Source organism: Oncorhynchus mykiss, chromosome 15 (assembly GCF_013265735.2).
Source record: "Oncorhynchus mykiss isolate Arlee chromosome 15, USDA_OmykA_1.1, whole genome shotgun sequence".
NCBI classification, from domain to species: Eukaryota; Metazoa; Chordata; class Actinopteri; order Salmoniformes; family Salmonidae; genus Oncorhynchus; species Oncorhynchus mykiss.
In genome coordinates, this window is record NC_048579.1 from 11,564,890 (window position 1) to 11,582,565 (window position 17,676).

The following is a 17,676-nucleotide window of genomic DNA, read 5'->3' on the forward strand; positions in this document are numbered from 1 at the left end:
GTCTGAAGTCGGAGTTTTCCGAGTTCTCAGTTGTTTTGAAATCGGCATTACTAATTACTGGTTAGAAACGTTATGTCCCATAATGCCTGCTGTGTTTGTAGTCCGTAGCGGAGAAGTACGCCCAAGCAGGAAGTGCTGTGAAGAGCCGATAGCTAACATCTACTGAAAACATACACAATCGTGAACGCTCAACGAATGCCGGTAGCAAGTTTTAAAAAAAGCAATCAAATAACATCAGCTTGCCGCACCTTGATAGTCGATGTGCGAGTCATATCGCCGGTCAACTGTTTATATCGTTGCTTGCACTGACAGCTGTCAGCGAAATGGAGCATATCCGAACGCCAAAGGTAAGAAAGCTAACGTTAACTAACTTGCGTAACAATTTTTCTACCACCCAGCAAAAACATTTAAAATGCATGCTATGTAGTTAGCAAGCTAACAATAATGACTTGCTATGCAATAACGAATGGTGCGTTGACAGTGGTGTCCAAATAGATATAGGATAATATTGCAGGGGTGGCTAGTTAGCCAGCCAGCTTTCTAATGTGTGTTCAGGGTTGGGGAGTAATGTAATCCGGTACATGTAAGGGATTACATTTTCTTATAAACGAATCAGTTACGTTACCAGCAAGATATTGTAATCGGATTACAAATACTTTTATAAAGCTAGAGGATTACTTTTAAATTCATAAAGGATGTTTGCGGAAGAAAACAAATTATAGTAATCTGTTGTCAATGATGTATTGTTTTGCACAAAATAATAAAATGCAATACTACAGGATATTTCTTAACGTAGCTCTCTATTAGCTAGCTATAACTTGCATGTTCACGTATCTCCAACCATGATCACCGGTGGGGCACCGGTGTCAAGGTAACTGAGGTAATATGTACATGAAGGTAGAGTTATTAAAGTGACTATGCATAGATAATGACAGAGAGTAGAAGGGGGGAGCACAATGCAAATAGTCTGCGTAAGCCATTTGATAAACTGTTCAGGAGTCTTATGGCTTGGGGATTCAATCTTGCAACCTTACGGTTAACTAGTCCAACACTCTAACCACCTGCCTTACATTGCACTCCACGAGGAGCCTGCCTGTTACGCGAATGCAGTAAGTTGCTAGCTAGCATTACACTTATCTTATAAAAAACAATCAATCAATTAATCATAATCACTAGTTAACTACACATGGTTGATGATATTACTAGTTTATCTAGCGTGTCCTGCATTGCATATAATAGATGCGGTGCGCATTTGCGAAAAATAACTGTCGTTGCTCAAACGTGTACCTAACCATAAACATCGATGCCTTTCTTAAAATCAATACACAAGTATATATTTTTAAACCTGCATATTTAGTTAATATTGCCTGCTAACATGAATTTCTTTTAACTAGGGAAATTGTGTCACTTGTCTTTCAACAGAGGGTAACGTTATATGCAGCAGTTTGGGCCATCTGGCTCGTTGCAAACTGTGTGAAGATTATTTCTTCCTAACAAAGACAGCCAACTTTGCCAATCAGGGGATGATTTAACAAAAGCGCATTTGTGAAAAAAGCACAATCGTTGCACGACTGTACCTAACCATAAACATCAATGCCTTTCTTAAAATCAATACACAGAAGTACATATTTTTAAACCTGCATATTTAGCTAAAAGAAATCCAGGTTAGCAGGCAATATTAACCAGGTGAAATTGTGTCACTTGTCTTGCGTTCATTGCACGCAGAGTCAGGGTATATGTAACAGTTTCAGTTTGGGCCGCCTGGCTCGTTAGGAACTAATTTGCCAGAATTTTACGTAATTATGACATAACATTGAAGGTTGTGCAATGTAACAGGAATATTTAGACTTAGGGATGCCACCTGTTAGATAACATACGGAACGGTTCCGTATTTCACTGAAATAATAAATGTTGTTTTCGAGATGATAGTTTCCGGATTCGACCATATTAATGACCTAAGGCTTGTATTTCTGTGTTATTATGTTATAATTAAGTCTTATGATTTGATAGAGCAGTCTGACTGAGTGATGGTGGGCACCAGCAGGCTCGTAAGCATTCATTCAAACAGCACTTTAGTGCGTTTTACCAGCAGCTCTTCCATTGCGCTGACTTCAAGCCTATCAACTCCCGAGATTAGGCTGGGGTAACCGATGTGAAATGGCTAGCTAGTTAGTGGGGTGCGCGCTAATAGCGTTTCAAACGTCACTCGCTCTGAGACTTGGAGTAGTTGTTCCCCTTGCTCTGCAAGGGCCGTGGATTTTGTGGAGCGATGAGTAACGATGCTTTGAGGGTGGCTGCTGTCGATGTGTTCCTGGTTTGAGCCCAGGTAGGGGTAAGGAGAGGGACAGAAGCTATACTGTTACACTGGCAATACTAAAGTGCCTGTAAGAACATCCAATAGTCAATGAAATACAAATGGTATAGAGAGAGAGTCCTATAATAACTACAACCTAAAACTTCTTACCTGGGAATATTGAAGACTCATGTTAAAAGGAACCACCAGCTTTCATATGTTCTCATGTTCTGAGCAAGGAACTTAAACATTAGCTTTCTTACATGGCATATATTGCACTTTGACTTTCTTCTCCAACACTTTGTTTTTGCATTATTTAAACCAAATTGAACATGCTTCATTATTTATTTGAGGCTAAATGGATTTTATTGATGTATTATATTAAGTTAAAATAAGTGTTCATTCGGTATTGTTGTAATTGTCATTATTTCAAATAAAAATGTAAAAAATCGCCCGATTAATCGGTATCGGCTTTTTTGTTCCTCCAATAATCGGTATCGGCGTTGAAAAATCATAATCGACCTCTAGCTTGCACCATGTTAGTTTGTTGGTGATGTGGACGCCAAGGAACTTGAAGCTCTCAACCTGCTCCACTACAGCCCCGTTGATGGGGAATGGGGGCGTGCTCGGTCCTCTTTTTCCAGTGGTCCACAATCATCTCCTTTGTCTTGATCACGTTGAGGGAGAGGATGTTGTCCTTGCACCACACGGTCAGGTATCTGACCTCCCTATAGGCTGTCTCATCGTTGTCGGTGATCACTGTTGTCATCAGCAAACTTAATGATGGTGTTGAAGTCGTGCCTGGCCCTGCAGTCATGAGTGAACAGGGAGTACAGGAGGGGACTGAGCACGGACTACTGAGGGGCCCCCTTGTTGAGGATCAGCTTGGCGGCTATGTTGTTACCTACCCTTACCACCTGCGAGCGGCCCTTCAGGAAGTCCATGATCCATTTCCAGAGGGAGGTGATTCATATTTAAGTGACATTTGCATTACATTTGGGTTTTTAAACATGTTCCAAGGTCAAATTTATGTCCCCAATGTGATTCAATAGCAAAAACTATTCTGGGTGCTGCAGTAAAAGTGTTGTAGGGAATACTCTGTACAACATGATCCTGGGGGCAGTCGCCAAAAGACTGCAGACAGGGGACACCTGCAGGAAACCACGCCCACCCTTTCACCTGAACAAAACAACCACGCCCACCCTTTCACCTGAACAAAACAAAGTATGTCTGTCAGAACTGACACTCCTAGGGTGTGGTTGTTTTGTTCAGGTGAAAGGGTGGGAGGGGTTGCCTGCAGGTGTGTTTCCCATCTGCGGTATTTTGGACTCTGCCCCCAGAACCCTGTTTGATCTCTTAAAGCACACAGACAGTCAACCCCTGATATTTGGTTCATGGTTGCACTAAAGTAGATCATGCAAATATCCGGACCGGAGCGAGGAAATACAATGTATTACATTGGGACGGCAATGCACTTAGGATAAATGGTATACAGAACAGACCGAGTCATCAGCTTGACTTCAGGCCATTTCTTCCCTCATCCTCTTTTTTCCATCTCCTTTAGCCTATACACACACACACACACACACACTTCCTGTTCTTCTGTTTTCTGCCAGTCCTTGACTGAGTTGACTGATTGCCATCCTGTGGAGTTGCCTAGCGCCACGCTGGTTGCTGGGAGACAGAGAGAGACCTTTTCAAAGAGAGAGAATAGGCTATTTGTCTATATTCAGTCAAGGGTTCTAAATGATGTCATTAAGGTGAGACATAACCTACAGGGTGTGAAGAGAAAAGGGTACAGAGTTAAGTTTGACTGGTTACAAGATGAATAACCAGGCTGTCAGTGTTCTACCCTGGTCCCACTGACTCAGTGTTCTGCTGATGTTAAAGCTGTGGCAGTGTTAACGAGGACGGTAGTACTGTGACTGAATACCTGGTAGTAGGTATTTTCCAATACTAATGCGGTATTTTCCAATACTAAAACCATGAAATTACTACATTGGAAGGACATTCCATAGAGCAAGTCAAAACCATTCAACAATCTGAGTTTAGGCGGATGAGAAATTGAGCTTCACCAGCCATGTAGTGAACCTTGTCAGGAACAAGCTGTGTATTGGGTTTTATTACTAGCACAAGCCTTGTTTTTTCCCTTTACTGCTTGAAAGGAGTTGATTCGTTGTACTTTTCTCTCTGTGTTGTACATGAATAGTATCACCATAGTCTTAAGTCTCCAGCTCTACGCTGCAGGCTCTTGACTCTGTGTATCGTGTAGCCCTTCGTTTGTCACCAGTCAGACGTCAAACTCACAGCTGTGATCTCTGCAGTACTGTCGGGTGGACATCACTAGCATCACGCAAGCTCAAACACTGCTACATTCTTATTTTTTAAAACTGCCATTGTATCTATTCTCTCTTCTCGCTCGAAATGAAAAGCCATACAAGCTCAGATCTCATGCTAACTGTCCCGAAAATGTTACCGGAGCATGGAGACAGGTCCTTTCATTACTCAGTCTGGAATTCCCTCCCAGCCAACCTACAACTACAGGTCCTTTCATTACTCAGTCTGGAATTCCCTCCCAGCCAACCTACAACTACAGGTCCTTTCATTACTCAGTCTGGAATTCCCTCCCAGCCAACCTACAACTACAGGTCCTTTCATTACTCAGCCCCCTGGTCTGGAATTCCCTCCCAGCCAACCTACAACTACAGGTCCTTTCCTTACTCAGCCCCCTGGTCTGGAATTCCCTCCCAGCCAACCTACAACTACAGGTCCTTTCATTACTCAGTCTGGAATTCTCTCCCAGCCAACCTACAACTACAGGTCCTTTCATTATTCGGCCCCCTGGTCTGGAATTCCCTCCCAGCCAACCTACAACTACAGGTCCTTTCAATACTCAGCCCCCTGGTCTGGAATTCCCTCCCAGCCAACCTACAACTACAGGTCCTTTCATTACCCAGCCCCCTGGTCTGGAATTCCCTCCCTCCCAGCCAACCTACAACTACAGGTCCTTTCATTACTCAGCCCCCTGGTCTGGAATTCCCTCCCAGCCAACCTACAACTACAGGTCCTTTCATTACTCAGCCCCCTGGTCTGGAATTCCCTCCCAGCCAACCTACAGGTCCTGGTGTCCCTGGAGGAGGTCAAAGGACCAATAGAGGAACAGGTTGTTGAGACATGTAGTTGTCACCTGATGTCACTAGTTTGCGTTGTCTTACGTAAGGAAGCATGTTTTACACCACACACACACACCACACACACACATCACACACACACACCACACACACACACCACACACACACCACACACCACACACCACACACCACACACACCACACACCACACACCACACACCACACACCACACACCACACACCACACACACACCACACACCACACACACACACCACACACACACACCACACACACACCACACACACACCACACACACACCACACACACACCACACACCACACACACCACACACCACACACACCACACACCACACACACACCACACCACACACACACACACACCACACCACACCACACCACACACACCACACACACACCACACACCACACACCACACACCACACCACACACACACCACACACACACCACATACACACACACCACACACACCACACACCACACACACACACCACACACACCACACACCACACACACACACCACACACACCACACACCACACACACACCACACACCACACACACACGCCTGCACAGACACACACCACACAGACACACACACACCACACACACACACCACACACACACAGCCACTGTTTGCTGTTGTGTTTGTGCTGTTGCCAGTATCTTCGGTCTGTGTTGTCCGTTTTGTCTTACTTAACATTATTATTTCGTTATCTCATTCCCCGTCCCCACAGGGGGGGCCCTTTTGCCGTCATTGTAAATAAGAATGTGTTCTTAATTGACTTGCCTAGTGAAATAAATGAAAAATAGGGACAGTTTTATTTTTTTCTTGGATCTATATGTTTGAGGGAGAGAGGTCGAGAGGAGGAGAGGTCGAGAGGAGGAGAGGTCGAGAGGAGGAGAGGTCGAGAGGAGGAGAGGTCGAGAGGAGGAGAGGTCGAGAGGAGGAGAGGAGGAGAGGTCGAGATTAACAGTGCGGTCATGTGTGGGAGCTGAGATGAGCTGAGGGAAGTTTATTGAAATTCCAGTAACAAATGACATGCAAGTCACAGCCACTCCAGAGCTCTTATATATATACATACATACATACATACATACATACATACATACATACATACATACATACATACATACATACATACATACATACATACATACATACATACATACATACATACATACATACATACATGCATGCATGCATACATGCATGCATACATACATACACACACACAGCTGTAATTATAATTGCCAGCCTTTCTTTCTGGCTAAGTGGCTAATGCTCTGCTTGTTGTATAACTGACAACAAGTACTGTGTCTGACACATCTATATAGATTGACAGCTGCGTATCCTATTTCATTTCTGTGTGTGTGTGTGGGTAGGGGTCATTGTTTACCTGTGTGTGTGTGTGGGTAGGGGTCATTGTTTACCTGGGTGTGTGTGTGGGTAGGGATCATTGTTTACCTGGGTGTGTGTGTGGGTAGGGGTCATTGTTTACCTGGGTGTGTGTGTGGGTAGGGGTCATTGTTTACCTGGGTGTGTGTGTGGGTAGGGGTCATTGATTACATGGGTGGGTGTGTGGGTAGGGGTCATTGTTTACCTGGGTGTGTGTGTGTGGGTAGGGGTCATTGTTTACCTGGGTTCTAACTGTTGTTTACCTGTGTTTGGGTGGGGGTCATTGTTTACCTGGGTTCTAACTGTTGTTTACCTGTGTGTTTGGGTGGGGGTCGTTGTTTACCTGGGTTCTAACTGTTGTTTACCTGTGTGTTTGGGTAGGGGTCATTGTTTACCTAGGTTCTAACTGTTGTTTACCTGTGTGTGTGGGTGGGTAGGGGTCATTGTTTACCTGTGTGTGGGTGGGGTTCATTGTTTACCTGGCTTCTAACCGTTGTTTACCTGTGTGTGTACTTGTGCAGGTGGAGCAGGTGCGTCTGTTGGACCGTTTCAGTAACAAGTCGGCCAGCGGGACGCTGCACCTGACGGCTACACACCTCATCTTCGTGGAGAGCAATGCCGACGCCGCCCAGGAGATCTGGGTAAGAAGGACCGGCATTCAGAACACACCTTATCTCACACAGAGCTCTGAGTTCAGAATGTAGGACTTCCTTTAACTCCTGCTTGACACACACATCTACAGTGTACTTTGATACATGGGTGTTTGATTGTGGGGGTGTATTGTTGTCTGTCTAGCGGTGAAAGAGAATTACTGTTGAGACACCGTGGGAACCGGGTTCAGCCTTCCTCACGTGACAACTGTTGCTACAATAACCTGCCGGCCCAGCCTTGTCTCCCGTCGCCTTAGTAACCTGTTGACAGGGCTAGGTGGAAAGGGAAGGAGGGAGAGATCAAGGAGAGGAAGTAGGAATGGCCTAGGTTGAGCAGCTGAATCAGGTGTTAGTTGGTGCTGGGCTGGAGCCTGGAACACAAGTCGGTAAACCCTGTGGTACTTCAGGGCTTTCAGTCACATCTCTGGTCTATGAAGTTAGTCTGATTTCAGCAGAGAAACTGCTGCCAAAGTTCCTACACAATTCCTTCCTCTTCTACTGTTGAGCACAGGGAAGGTATGTGTGTAGGAGTTAATTTGGTAGCTAGCTATCAGCATTTTAAGTCTCTCCTCTCTCCCCATGGGGCTTTATTGGCATGGGACACATGTTTACATTGCCAAAGCAAGTGAAATGGATAAACCAAAGGGAAATAAACAATCGGAAATGAACAGTAAACATTACATTCACACAAGTTTTAAAATAATGTACATTTCAAATATTATATTATCGGTTACAGTGTTATAAAAATGTGCAAATAGTTGAAGTATGAAAGGGAAAATAAATAAACAGATTAATGTAGTTTTGTATTTACAGTGGTGTTTGTTCTTCACTGGTTGGCCTTTTCTTGTGGCAACAGGTCACACATCTTGCTGCTGTGATGTCACACTGTGGTATTTCACTTAACAGATATGGGAGTTTATCAAGCTTGGATTTGTTTTACAATTATTTGTGGATCTGTGTAATCTGAGGGAAATATGTGTCTCTAATATGGTCATACATTGGGCAGGAGGTTAGGAAGTGCAGCTCAGTTTCCACCTCATTTTGTGGGCAGTGTGCACATAGGCAGACCTGGCTCTGAAGAGAAGACAGCCTAAGGTGACCTTTCTCAATAGCAAGGCTATGCTCACTGAGTCTGTACATAGTCAAAGCTTTCCTTAAGTTTGGGTCAGTCACAATGGTCAGGTATTCTGTCAGAAAATATGAAATATACTTATTCATGTTACTGAGAGGGGAACGTATAACGTTCTGTCTGGATATGTTACTGAGAGGGGAACGTTTACGTTCTGTCTGGATATGTTACTGAGAGGGGAACGTTTACGTTCTGTCTGGATATGTTACTGAGAGGGGAACGTTTACGTTCTGTCTGGATATGTTACTGAGAGGGGAACGTTTACGTTCTGTCTGGATATGTTACTGAGAGGGGAACGTTTACGTTCTGTCTGGATATGTTACTGAGAGGGGAACGTTTACGTTCTGTCTGGATATGTTACTGAGAGGGGAGTCTAGTAGGGTGAGGCCGGGTGCTGCAGACTGTTCTAGTGCCCTTGTCAATTCGTAGTTAAGTGTTAACCCCCCCCCCCCCCCCCCCAGCACTGAGGAAATCTGTTTTTGTTTTTCACATAATAACGGCACATTTGTGGTTTGTGTACATTAATTTTATAATGTTGTATGTTTTTCCCCCCCAACACCACTTTCACTCACTCGTCTCACACACACCTCCGTCTGTGCTGGAATGTTCTGCTAGTGATTGACTATGCTGATGAATGCACGTTTGAATAACTTCCCAGGATTAAAGTCCCAATAGAGTTGTGGGTTATCTAATATGCATTCACACACTGCTGGCATACAGAAAGATATATATATATGATGATCTATGCTGATTGCGATGAGTTTGTGTGTGTGTGAAATGTTCAGTAGAGCGAGAGAATAAAATGAAGTATTTACCACCTGTATAAATGACATCAGACTGAACATGTCCAGTATATAGGCCATGTGTCATGATCAGTCTATCAGGTGTCATGTCTGCTTTGTGTTCCCCTCCAGATCCTGCACCACCACATCGGGTCAGTGGAGAAGCTGTCGTTGACCACCAGCGGTTGTCCCCTGGTCATCCAGTGTCGTAACTTCAGAGTGGTCCACTTTGTGGTCCAGAGAGAGAGAGACTGTCACGACATCTACAGCTCACTGCTCAGACTGCTACGACCAGGTACCTAATGTGTGTCTGGGTCTCTGTCTTTGAGTGTGTGCAGGATGCTTGAGTCAAGTGAAGTTTCAAAAGAATGTTCACATTTTCTCTCTCTTTCCCTTCTCCTCTCCCTCTTCTCCTTCCCTCCCTCTCTCCTCCTCTTCTCTCCCCTTTCTCCATCTCCCTCCCTCTCTTTCCTCTTCCCTCTTCTCTCCCACCCTCCTTCCCTCCTCTCTCCCCTCCCCCTTCTCCATCTCTCCTCTCTGCCTCCTCCTCTCTTCTCCAACTCTCTCTCCCTTCCTAGTATCCTATGAGGAGCTCTATGCGTTCTCCTACAACCCCAAGCAGAACGAGCAGCAGAGAGAGGAGGGCTGGCAGCTCATTGACCTGGGGGCAGAGTTTGAGAGGATGGGCGTCCCCTGCGACCAATGGCAGCTCACTGATGTCAACAGGAACTACAAGGTGGGGGGGTCTATCAATAGTAAATGTTAGGCGTTGACCCTGTCCAGAAACAAACCTTTGGTGTCTGCAGATCTAATGGAATAGTATTGATTGGATGTTTTACAACCTGTCCTATGTAATATTCCCTCTCGTTGTGTTGTAGATATGTGAGACATATCCCAGGGACCTGTATGTGCCCATCACAGCCAGTAAGCCCATCATCGTCGGCAGCTCCAAGTTCAGGAGCAAAGGACGCTTCCCTGTCCTCACATACTTCTACCAGGAGAAGAAGGTAACACCTAACCCTTACCCAGCGTCCTTCTATCCCTTACCTTACCCAGCGTCCTCCTAACACTTACCCAGTGTCCTTCTATCCCTTACCTTACCCAGCGTCCTCCTAACCCTTACCCAGCGTCCTCCTAACCCTTACCTTACTCAGCATCCTCCTAACCCTTACCCAGCGTCCTCCTAACCCTTACCTTACTCAGCATCCTCCTAACCCTTACCCAGCATCCTCCTAACCCTTACCTTACCCAGCATCCTCCTAACCCTTACCTTACCCAGCATCCTCCTGACCCTTACCCAGCTTCTTCTTAACCCTTACCCAGCATCCTCTTAACCCTTACCTTACCCAGCATCCTCCTAACCCTTACCTTACCCAGCGTCCTCCTAACCCTTACCTTACCCAGCGTCCTCCTAACCCTTACCTTACCCAGCGTCCTCCTAACCCTTACCTTACCCAGCGTCCTCCTAACCCTTACCTTACCCAGCGTCCTCCTAACCCTTACCTTACCCAGCGTCCTCCTAACCCTTACCTTACCCAGCGTCCTCCTAACCCTTACCTTACCCAGCGTCCTCCTAACCCTTACCTTACCCAGCGTCCTCCTAACCCTTACCTTACCCAGCGTCCTCCTAACCCTTACCCAGCGTCCTCCTAACCCTTACCTTACTCAGCATCCTCCTAACCCTTACCCAGCATCCTCCTAACCCTTACCTTACCCAGCATCCTCCTAACTCTTACCTTATCCAGCATCCTCCTAACCCTTACCTTACCCAGCATCCTCCTAACCCTTACCCAGCGTCCTCCTAACCCTTACCTTACCCAGCGTCCTCCTAACCCTTACCTTACTCAGCATCCTCCTAACCCTTACCCAGCTTCTTCCTAACCCTTACCCAGCATCCTCCTAACCCTTACCTTACCCAGCATCCTCCTAACCCTTACCTTATCCAGCATCCTCCTAACCCTTACCTTATCCAGCGTCCTCCTATCCCTTACCCAGCGTCCTCCTAACCCTTACCCAGCGTCCTCCTATCCCTTACCCAGCGTCCTCCTAACCCTTACCCAGCGTCCTCCCTTACCCTACCCAGCGTCCTCCCTTACCTTACCCAGCGTCCTCCTAACCCTTACCCAGCGTCCTCCTAACCCTTACCCAGCGTCCTCCTAACCCTTACCCAGCGTCCTCCCAACCCTTACCTTACCCAGCGTCCTCCTAACCCTTACCCAGCATCCTCCTAACCCTTACCCAGCGTCATCCTAACTCTTACCTTACCCAGCGTCCTCCTAACCCTTACCTTACCCAGCGTCCTCCTAACTCTTACCTTACCCAGCATCATCCTAACCCTTACCTTACCCAGCGTCCTCCTAACCCTTACCTTACCCAGCGTCCTCCTAACCCTTACCTTACCCAGCGTCCTCCTAACCCTTACCTTACCCAGCGTCCTCCTAACCCTTACCTTACCCAGCGTCCTCCTAACCCTTACCTTACCCAGCGTCCTCCTAACCCTTACCTTACCCAGCGTCCTCCTAACCCTTACCTTACCCAGCGTCCTCCTAACCCTTACCCAGCGTCCTCCTAACCCTTACCTTACTCAGCATCCTCCTAACCCTTACCCAGCATCCTCCTAACCCTTACCTTACCCAGCATCCTCCTAACTCTTACCTTATCCAGCATCCTCCTAACCCTTACCTTACCCAGCATCCTCCTAACCCTTACCCAGCGTCCTCCTAACCCTTACCTTACCCAGCGTCCTCCTAACCCTTACCTTACTCAGCATCCTCCTAACCCTTACCCAGCTTCTTCCTAACCCTTACCCAGCATCCTCCTAACCCTTACCTTACCCAGCATCCTCCTAACCCTTACCTTATCCAGCATCCTCCTAACCCTTACCTTATCCAGCGTCCTCCTATCCCTTACCCAGCGTCCTCCTAACCCTTACCCAGCGTCCTCCTATCCCTTACCCAGCGTCCTCCTAACCCTTACCCAGCGTCCTCCCTTACCCTACCCAGCGTCCTCCCTTACCTTACCCAGCGTCCTCCTAACCCTTACCCAGCGTCCTCCTAACCCTTACCCAGCGTCCTCCTAACCCTTACCCAGCGTCCTCCCAACCCTTACCTTACCCAGCGTCCTCCCAACCCTTACCTTACCCAGCGTCCTCCTAACCCTTACCCAGCGTCCTCCTAACCCTTACCCAGCGTCATCCTAACTCTTACCTTACCCAGCGTCCTCCTAACCCTTACCTTACCCAGCGTCCTCCTAACTCTTACCTTACCCAGCATCATCCTAACTCTTACCTTACCCAGCGTCCTGCTAACCCTTACCTTACCCAGCGTCCTCCTAACCCTTACCCAGCGTCCTCCTTACTCAGCGTCCTCCTAACCCTTACCCAGCGTCCTCCTAACCCTTACCCAGCGTCCTCCTAACCCTTACCCAGCGTCCTCCTAACCCTTACCCAGCGTCCTGCTAACCCTTACCTTACCCAGCGTCCTCCTAACCCTTACCCAGCGTCCTCCTAACCCTTACCTTACCCAGCGTCCTCCTAATCTTTACCTTACCCAGCGTCCTCCTAACCGTTACCTTACCCAGCGTCCTCCTAACCCTTACCTTACCCAGCGTCCTCCTAATCTTTACCTTACCCAGCGTCCTCCTAACCCTTACCTTACCCAGCGTCCTCCTAACCCTTACCCAGCGTCCTGCTAACCCTTACCTTACCCAGCGTCCTCCTAATCTTTACCTTACCCAGCGTCCTCCTAACCCTTACCCAGCGTCCTCCTAACCCTTACCCAGCGTCCTCCTAACCCTTACCCAGCGTCCTCCTTACCCAGCGTCCTCCTTACACAGCGTCCTCCTTACCCAGCGTCCTCCTAACCCTTACCCAGCGTCCTCCTATCCCTTACCTTACCCAGCGTCCTCCTAACCCTTACCCAGCGTCCTCCTATCCCTTACCTTACCCAGCGTCCTCCTAACCCTTACCTTACCCAGCGTCCTCCTAACCCTTACCTTACCCAGCGTCCTCCTAACCCTTACCCAGCGTCCTCCTAACCCTTACCTTACCCAGCGTCCTCCTAACTCTTACCTTACCCAGCATCATCCTAACTCTTACCTTACCCAGCGTCCTGCTAACCCTTACCTTACCCAGCGTCCTCCTAACCCTTACCCAGCGTCCTCCTTACTCAGCGTCCTCCTAACCCTTACCCAGCGTCCTCCTAACCCTTACCCAGCGTCCTCCTAACCCTTACCCAGCGTCCTCCTAACCCTTACCCAGCGTCCTGCTAACCCTTACCTTACCCAGCGTCCTCCTAACCCTTACCCAGCGTCCTCCTAACCCTTACCTTACCCAGCGTCCTCCTAATCTTTACCTTACCCAGCGTCCTCCTAACCGTTACCTTACCCAGCGTCCTCCTAACCCTTACCTTACCCAGCGTCCTCCTAATCTTTACCTTACCCAGCGTCCTCCTAACCCTTACCTTACCCAGCGTCCTCCTAACCCTTACCCAGCGTCCTGCTAACCCTTACCTTACCCAGCGTCCTCCTAATCTTTACCTTACCCAGCGTCCTCCTAACCCTTACCCAGCGTCCTCCTAACCCTTACCCAGCGTCCTCCTAACCCTTACCCAGCGTCCTCCTAACCCTTACCCAGCGTCCTCCTTACCCAGCGTCCTCCTTACACAGCGTCCTCCTTACCCAGCGTCCTCCTAACCCTTACCCAGCGTCCTCCTATCCCTTACCTTACCCAGCGTCCTCCTAACCCTTACCCAGCGTCCTCCTATCCCTTACCTTACCCAGCGTCCTCCTAACCCTTACCTTACCCAGCGTCCTCCTAACCCTTACCTTACCCAGCGTCCTCCTAACCCTTACCCAGCGTCCTCCTAACCCTTACCTTACTCAGCGTCCTCCTAACCCTTACCTTACCCAGCGTCCTCCTAACCCTTACCTTACCCAGCGTCCTCCTAACCCTTACCCAGCGTCCTCCTAACCCTTACCTTACCCAGCGTCCTCCTAACCCTTACCTTACTCAGCGTCCTCCTAACCCTTACCTTACTCAGCGTCCTCCTAACCCTTACCTTACTCAGCGTCCTCCTAACCCTTACCTTACTCAGCGTCCTCCTAACCCTTACCTTACCCAGCGTCCTCCTAACCCTTACCTTACCCAGCGTCCTCCTAACCCTTACCTTACCCAGCGTCCTCCTAACCCTTACCTTACCCAGCGTCCTCCTAACCCTTACCTTACCCAGCGTCCTCCTAACCCTTACCTTACCCAGCGTCCTCCTAACCCTTACCTTACCCAGCGTCCTCCTAACCCTTACCTTACCCAGCGTCCTCCTAACCCTTACCTTAACCAGCGTCCTCCTAACCCTTACCTTACCCAGCGTCCTCCTAACCCTTACCTTACCCAGCGTCCTCCTAACCCTTACCTTACCCAGCATCCTCCTAACCCTTACCTTACCCAGCGTCCTCCTAACCCTTACCCAGCGTCCTCCTAACCCTTACCTTACCCAGCGTCCTCCTAACCCTTACCCAGCGTCCTCCTAACCCTTACCTTACCCAGCGTCCTCCTAACCCTTACCTTACCCAGCGTCCTCCTAACCCTTACCTTACCCAGCGTCCTCCTAACCCTTACCCAGCGTCCTCCTAACCCTTACCCAGTGTCCTCCTAACATCTTAGCTACATCCCAAACCTACATATAACCCAGTGGAGGCTGCTGATGGGAGGACGGCTCATAATAATGTCTAGAACGGAGCAAATGGAATGGCACCAAACTTCTGGAGACCATGTGTTTGATGCATTTAATATCATTCCACTGATTCCGCTCCAGTCATTACCACAAGCCTGTCCTCCCCAATTAAGGTGCCACCAACCTCCTGTGACATAATCCCTAAAACATCATCAGGTATGTGTGGCCTATTCTGCATGCTCGTCTCTGCCCCCTGCAGGCAGCGGTGTGTCGGTGCAGCCAGCCTCTCTCTGGGTTTAGCGCTCGATGCCTGGAGGATGAGAGCATGCTGCAGGCCATCAGCAAAGCCAATCACAACAGCCGATTTGTCTACGTCATGGATACCAGGCCCAAGGTACCCAATCTCGACATGGCTAGCTATCTCCTCCCACAGAAGTATGTGGACATTCTCAGTCCCTCTGTGTGTGTTAATCTTCCTCCCTCTCTGCAGTTGAATGCCATGGCCAACAGAGCAGCTGGTAAAGGCTATGAGAATGAAGATAACTACTCCAACATCCGCTTTCAGTTTGTGGGGATCGAGAACATCCACGTGATGAGGACCAGCCTACAGAAACTACTGGAAGGTTGGTTACGCTCAAACTCACTCACTCACTCACTCACTCAGACAGACAGACAGACAGACAGACAGACAGACAGACAGACAGACAGACAGACAGACAGACAGACAGACAGACAGACAGACAGACAGACAGACAGACAGACAGACAGACAGACAGACACACAGACACACAGACACACAGACACTCACACAGACACTCACACAGACACTCACACAGACACTCACACAGACACTCACACAGACACTGACACAGACACTGACACTGACACTGACACAGACACTGACACTGACACTGACACAGACACAGACACAGACACAGACACAGACACAGACACAGACACAGACACAGACACTGACACAGACACAGACACTGACACAGACACAGACACTCACACAGTCACTCACTCACTCACACAGACACTCACTCACTCACACAGACACTCACTCACTCACACAGACACTCACTCACTCACACAGACACTCACTCACACAGACACTCACTCACACAGACACTCACTCACACAGACAGACACTCACAGAGACAGACACTCACTCACTCACACACTCACTCACTCACTCACTCACTCACTCACTCACTCACTCACACTCAGACTCCCTCTACTTCTCTCTCTCTCTCTCTCTCTTAGTGGTGGGAACTCGTTCTCTGTCAGTGAATGACTACCTGCTGGGCTTGGAGAGCTCTGGTTGGCTACGACACGTCAAAGCTGTGTTAGACGCAGCCATCTTCCTCACCAAGGTAAGGCCCCCTTCGGCTCTAGTTAGTCCCGCCCCCTTCGGCTGTAGTTAGTCCTGCCCCCTTCTGCTCTAGTTAGTCCCGCCCCCTTCTGCTCTAGTTAGTCCCGCCCCCTTCTGCTCTAGTTAGTCCCGCCCCTTCTGCTCTAGTTAGTCCCGCCCCCTTCTGCTCTAGTTAGTCCCACTGATGTTGGAATGTCTTCCCTGGACTGCATCCAACATCTGTTCCATGTTTTGATAATGACAAGGGAAGTGATTAACCTTTCACTCTCACAATTCAGTTCAAGGGGCTTTATAGGCCTGGGAAACATATGTTAACATTGCCATAGCAAGTGAAATAGATAATTACAAAAATAACAGTAATTATTACCCTCACAAAAGTTAAAGGAATAGACATTCCAAATGTAATATGTTTTTATTTATTTCACCTTTATTTAACCAGGTAGGCCAGTTGAGAACACCTTTATTTAACCAGGTAGGCCAGTTGAGAACACCTTTATTTAACCAGGTAGGCCAGTTGAGAACACCTTTATTTAACCAGGTAGGCCAGTTGAGAACAAGTTCTCATTTACAATTGAGACCTGGCCAAGATAAAGCAAAGCAGTGCGACACAACCAACAACACAGAGTTACACATGGAATAAACAAAACATACAAATCTATATACAGTGTGTGCAAATGAGGTAAGATAAGGGAGGTAAAGGCAATAAATAGGCCATGGTGGCGAAGTAATTACAATTTAGCATTTAAACACACTTCCATAGTATGTCTGTATACAGTGTTGTAACAATGTGCAAAAGGGAAAATAAATAAACTTAATATGTGTTGTATTTACAGTGGTGTTTCTTCTTCACTGGTTGCCCTTTTCTTGTGGTAACAGGTCACAAACCTCTCTTTTCCTCCTCTCTCTCCCCTCCTCCCTCCATAGGCAGTAACAGTAGAAGGAGCCAGTGTGTTGGTCCACTGTTCAGACGGCTGGGATCGGACAGCCCAGGTCTGCTCTCTGGGAGCTCTGCTCATGGACCCCTACTACCGCACCATCAACGGCTTCATGGTAGGTCTGTGTACTACTGTACCATCAAAGGCTTCATGGTAGGTTTGTGTACTACCGCACCATCAACAGCTTCATGGTAGGTCTGTGTACTACTGTACCATCAAAGGCTTCATGGTAGGTCTGTGTACTACTGTACCATCAAAGGCTTCATGGTAGGTCTGTG

The 17,676-nt window shown here is 47.9% G+C and overlaps 1 protein-coding gene across 2 annotated transcripts in view; it reads left to right on the forward strand.

The window, feature by feature from the left end:
* LOC110490907 (myotubularin-related protein 6) overlaps window positions 1-17,676 on the forward strand; it is a 21,771-nt gene continuing 4,095 nt past the window's right edge. The window contains exons 1-9 of one of the 2 annotated variants that reach the window (XM_036943707.1): window positions 4-347; window positions 7,380-7,499; window positions 9,552-9,714; window positions 9,998-10,155; window positions 10,298-10,426; window positions 15,348-15,482; window positions 15,579-15,711; window positions 16,355-16,464; window positions 17,388-17,513. In XM_036943707.1, the coding sequence (XP_036799602.1) occupies window positions 324-347; window positions 7,380-7,499; window positions 9,552-9,714; window positions 9,998-10,155; window positions 10,298-10,426; window positions 15,348-15,482; window positions 15,579-15,711; window positions 16,355-16,464; window positions 17,388-17,513 (1,098 nt within the window). In that variant the 5' untranslated portion in view covers window positions 4-323. Of the gene's footprint in view, window positions 348-7,379; window positions 7,500-9,551; window positions 9,715-9,997; window positions 10,156-10,297; window positions 10,427-15,347; window positions 15,712-16,354; window positions 16,465-17,387; window positions 17,514-17,676 lie in introns of both variants that reach the window. The other variant, XM_036943706.1, reaches the window with a different exon arrangement.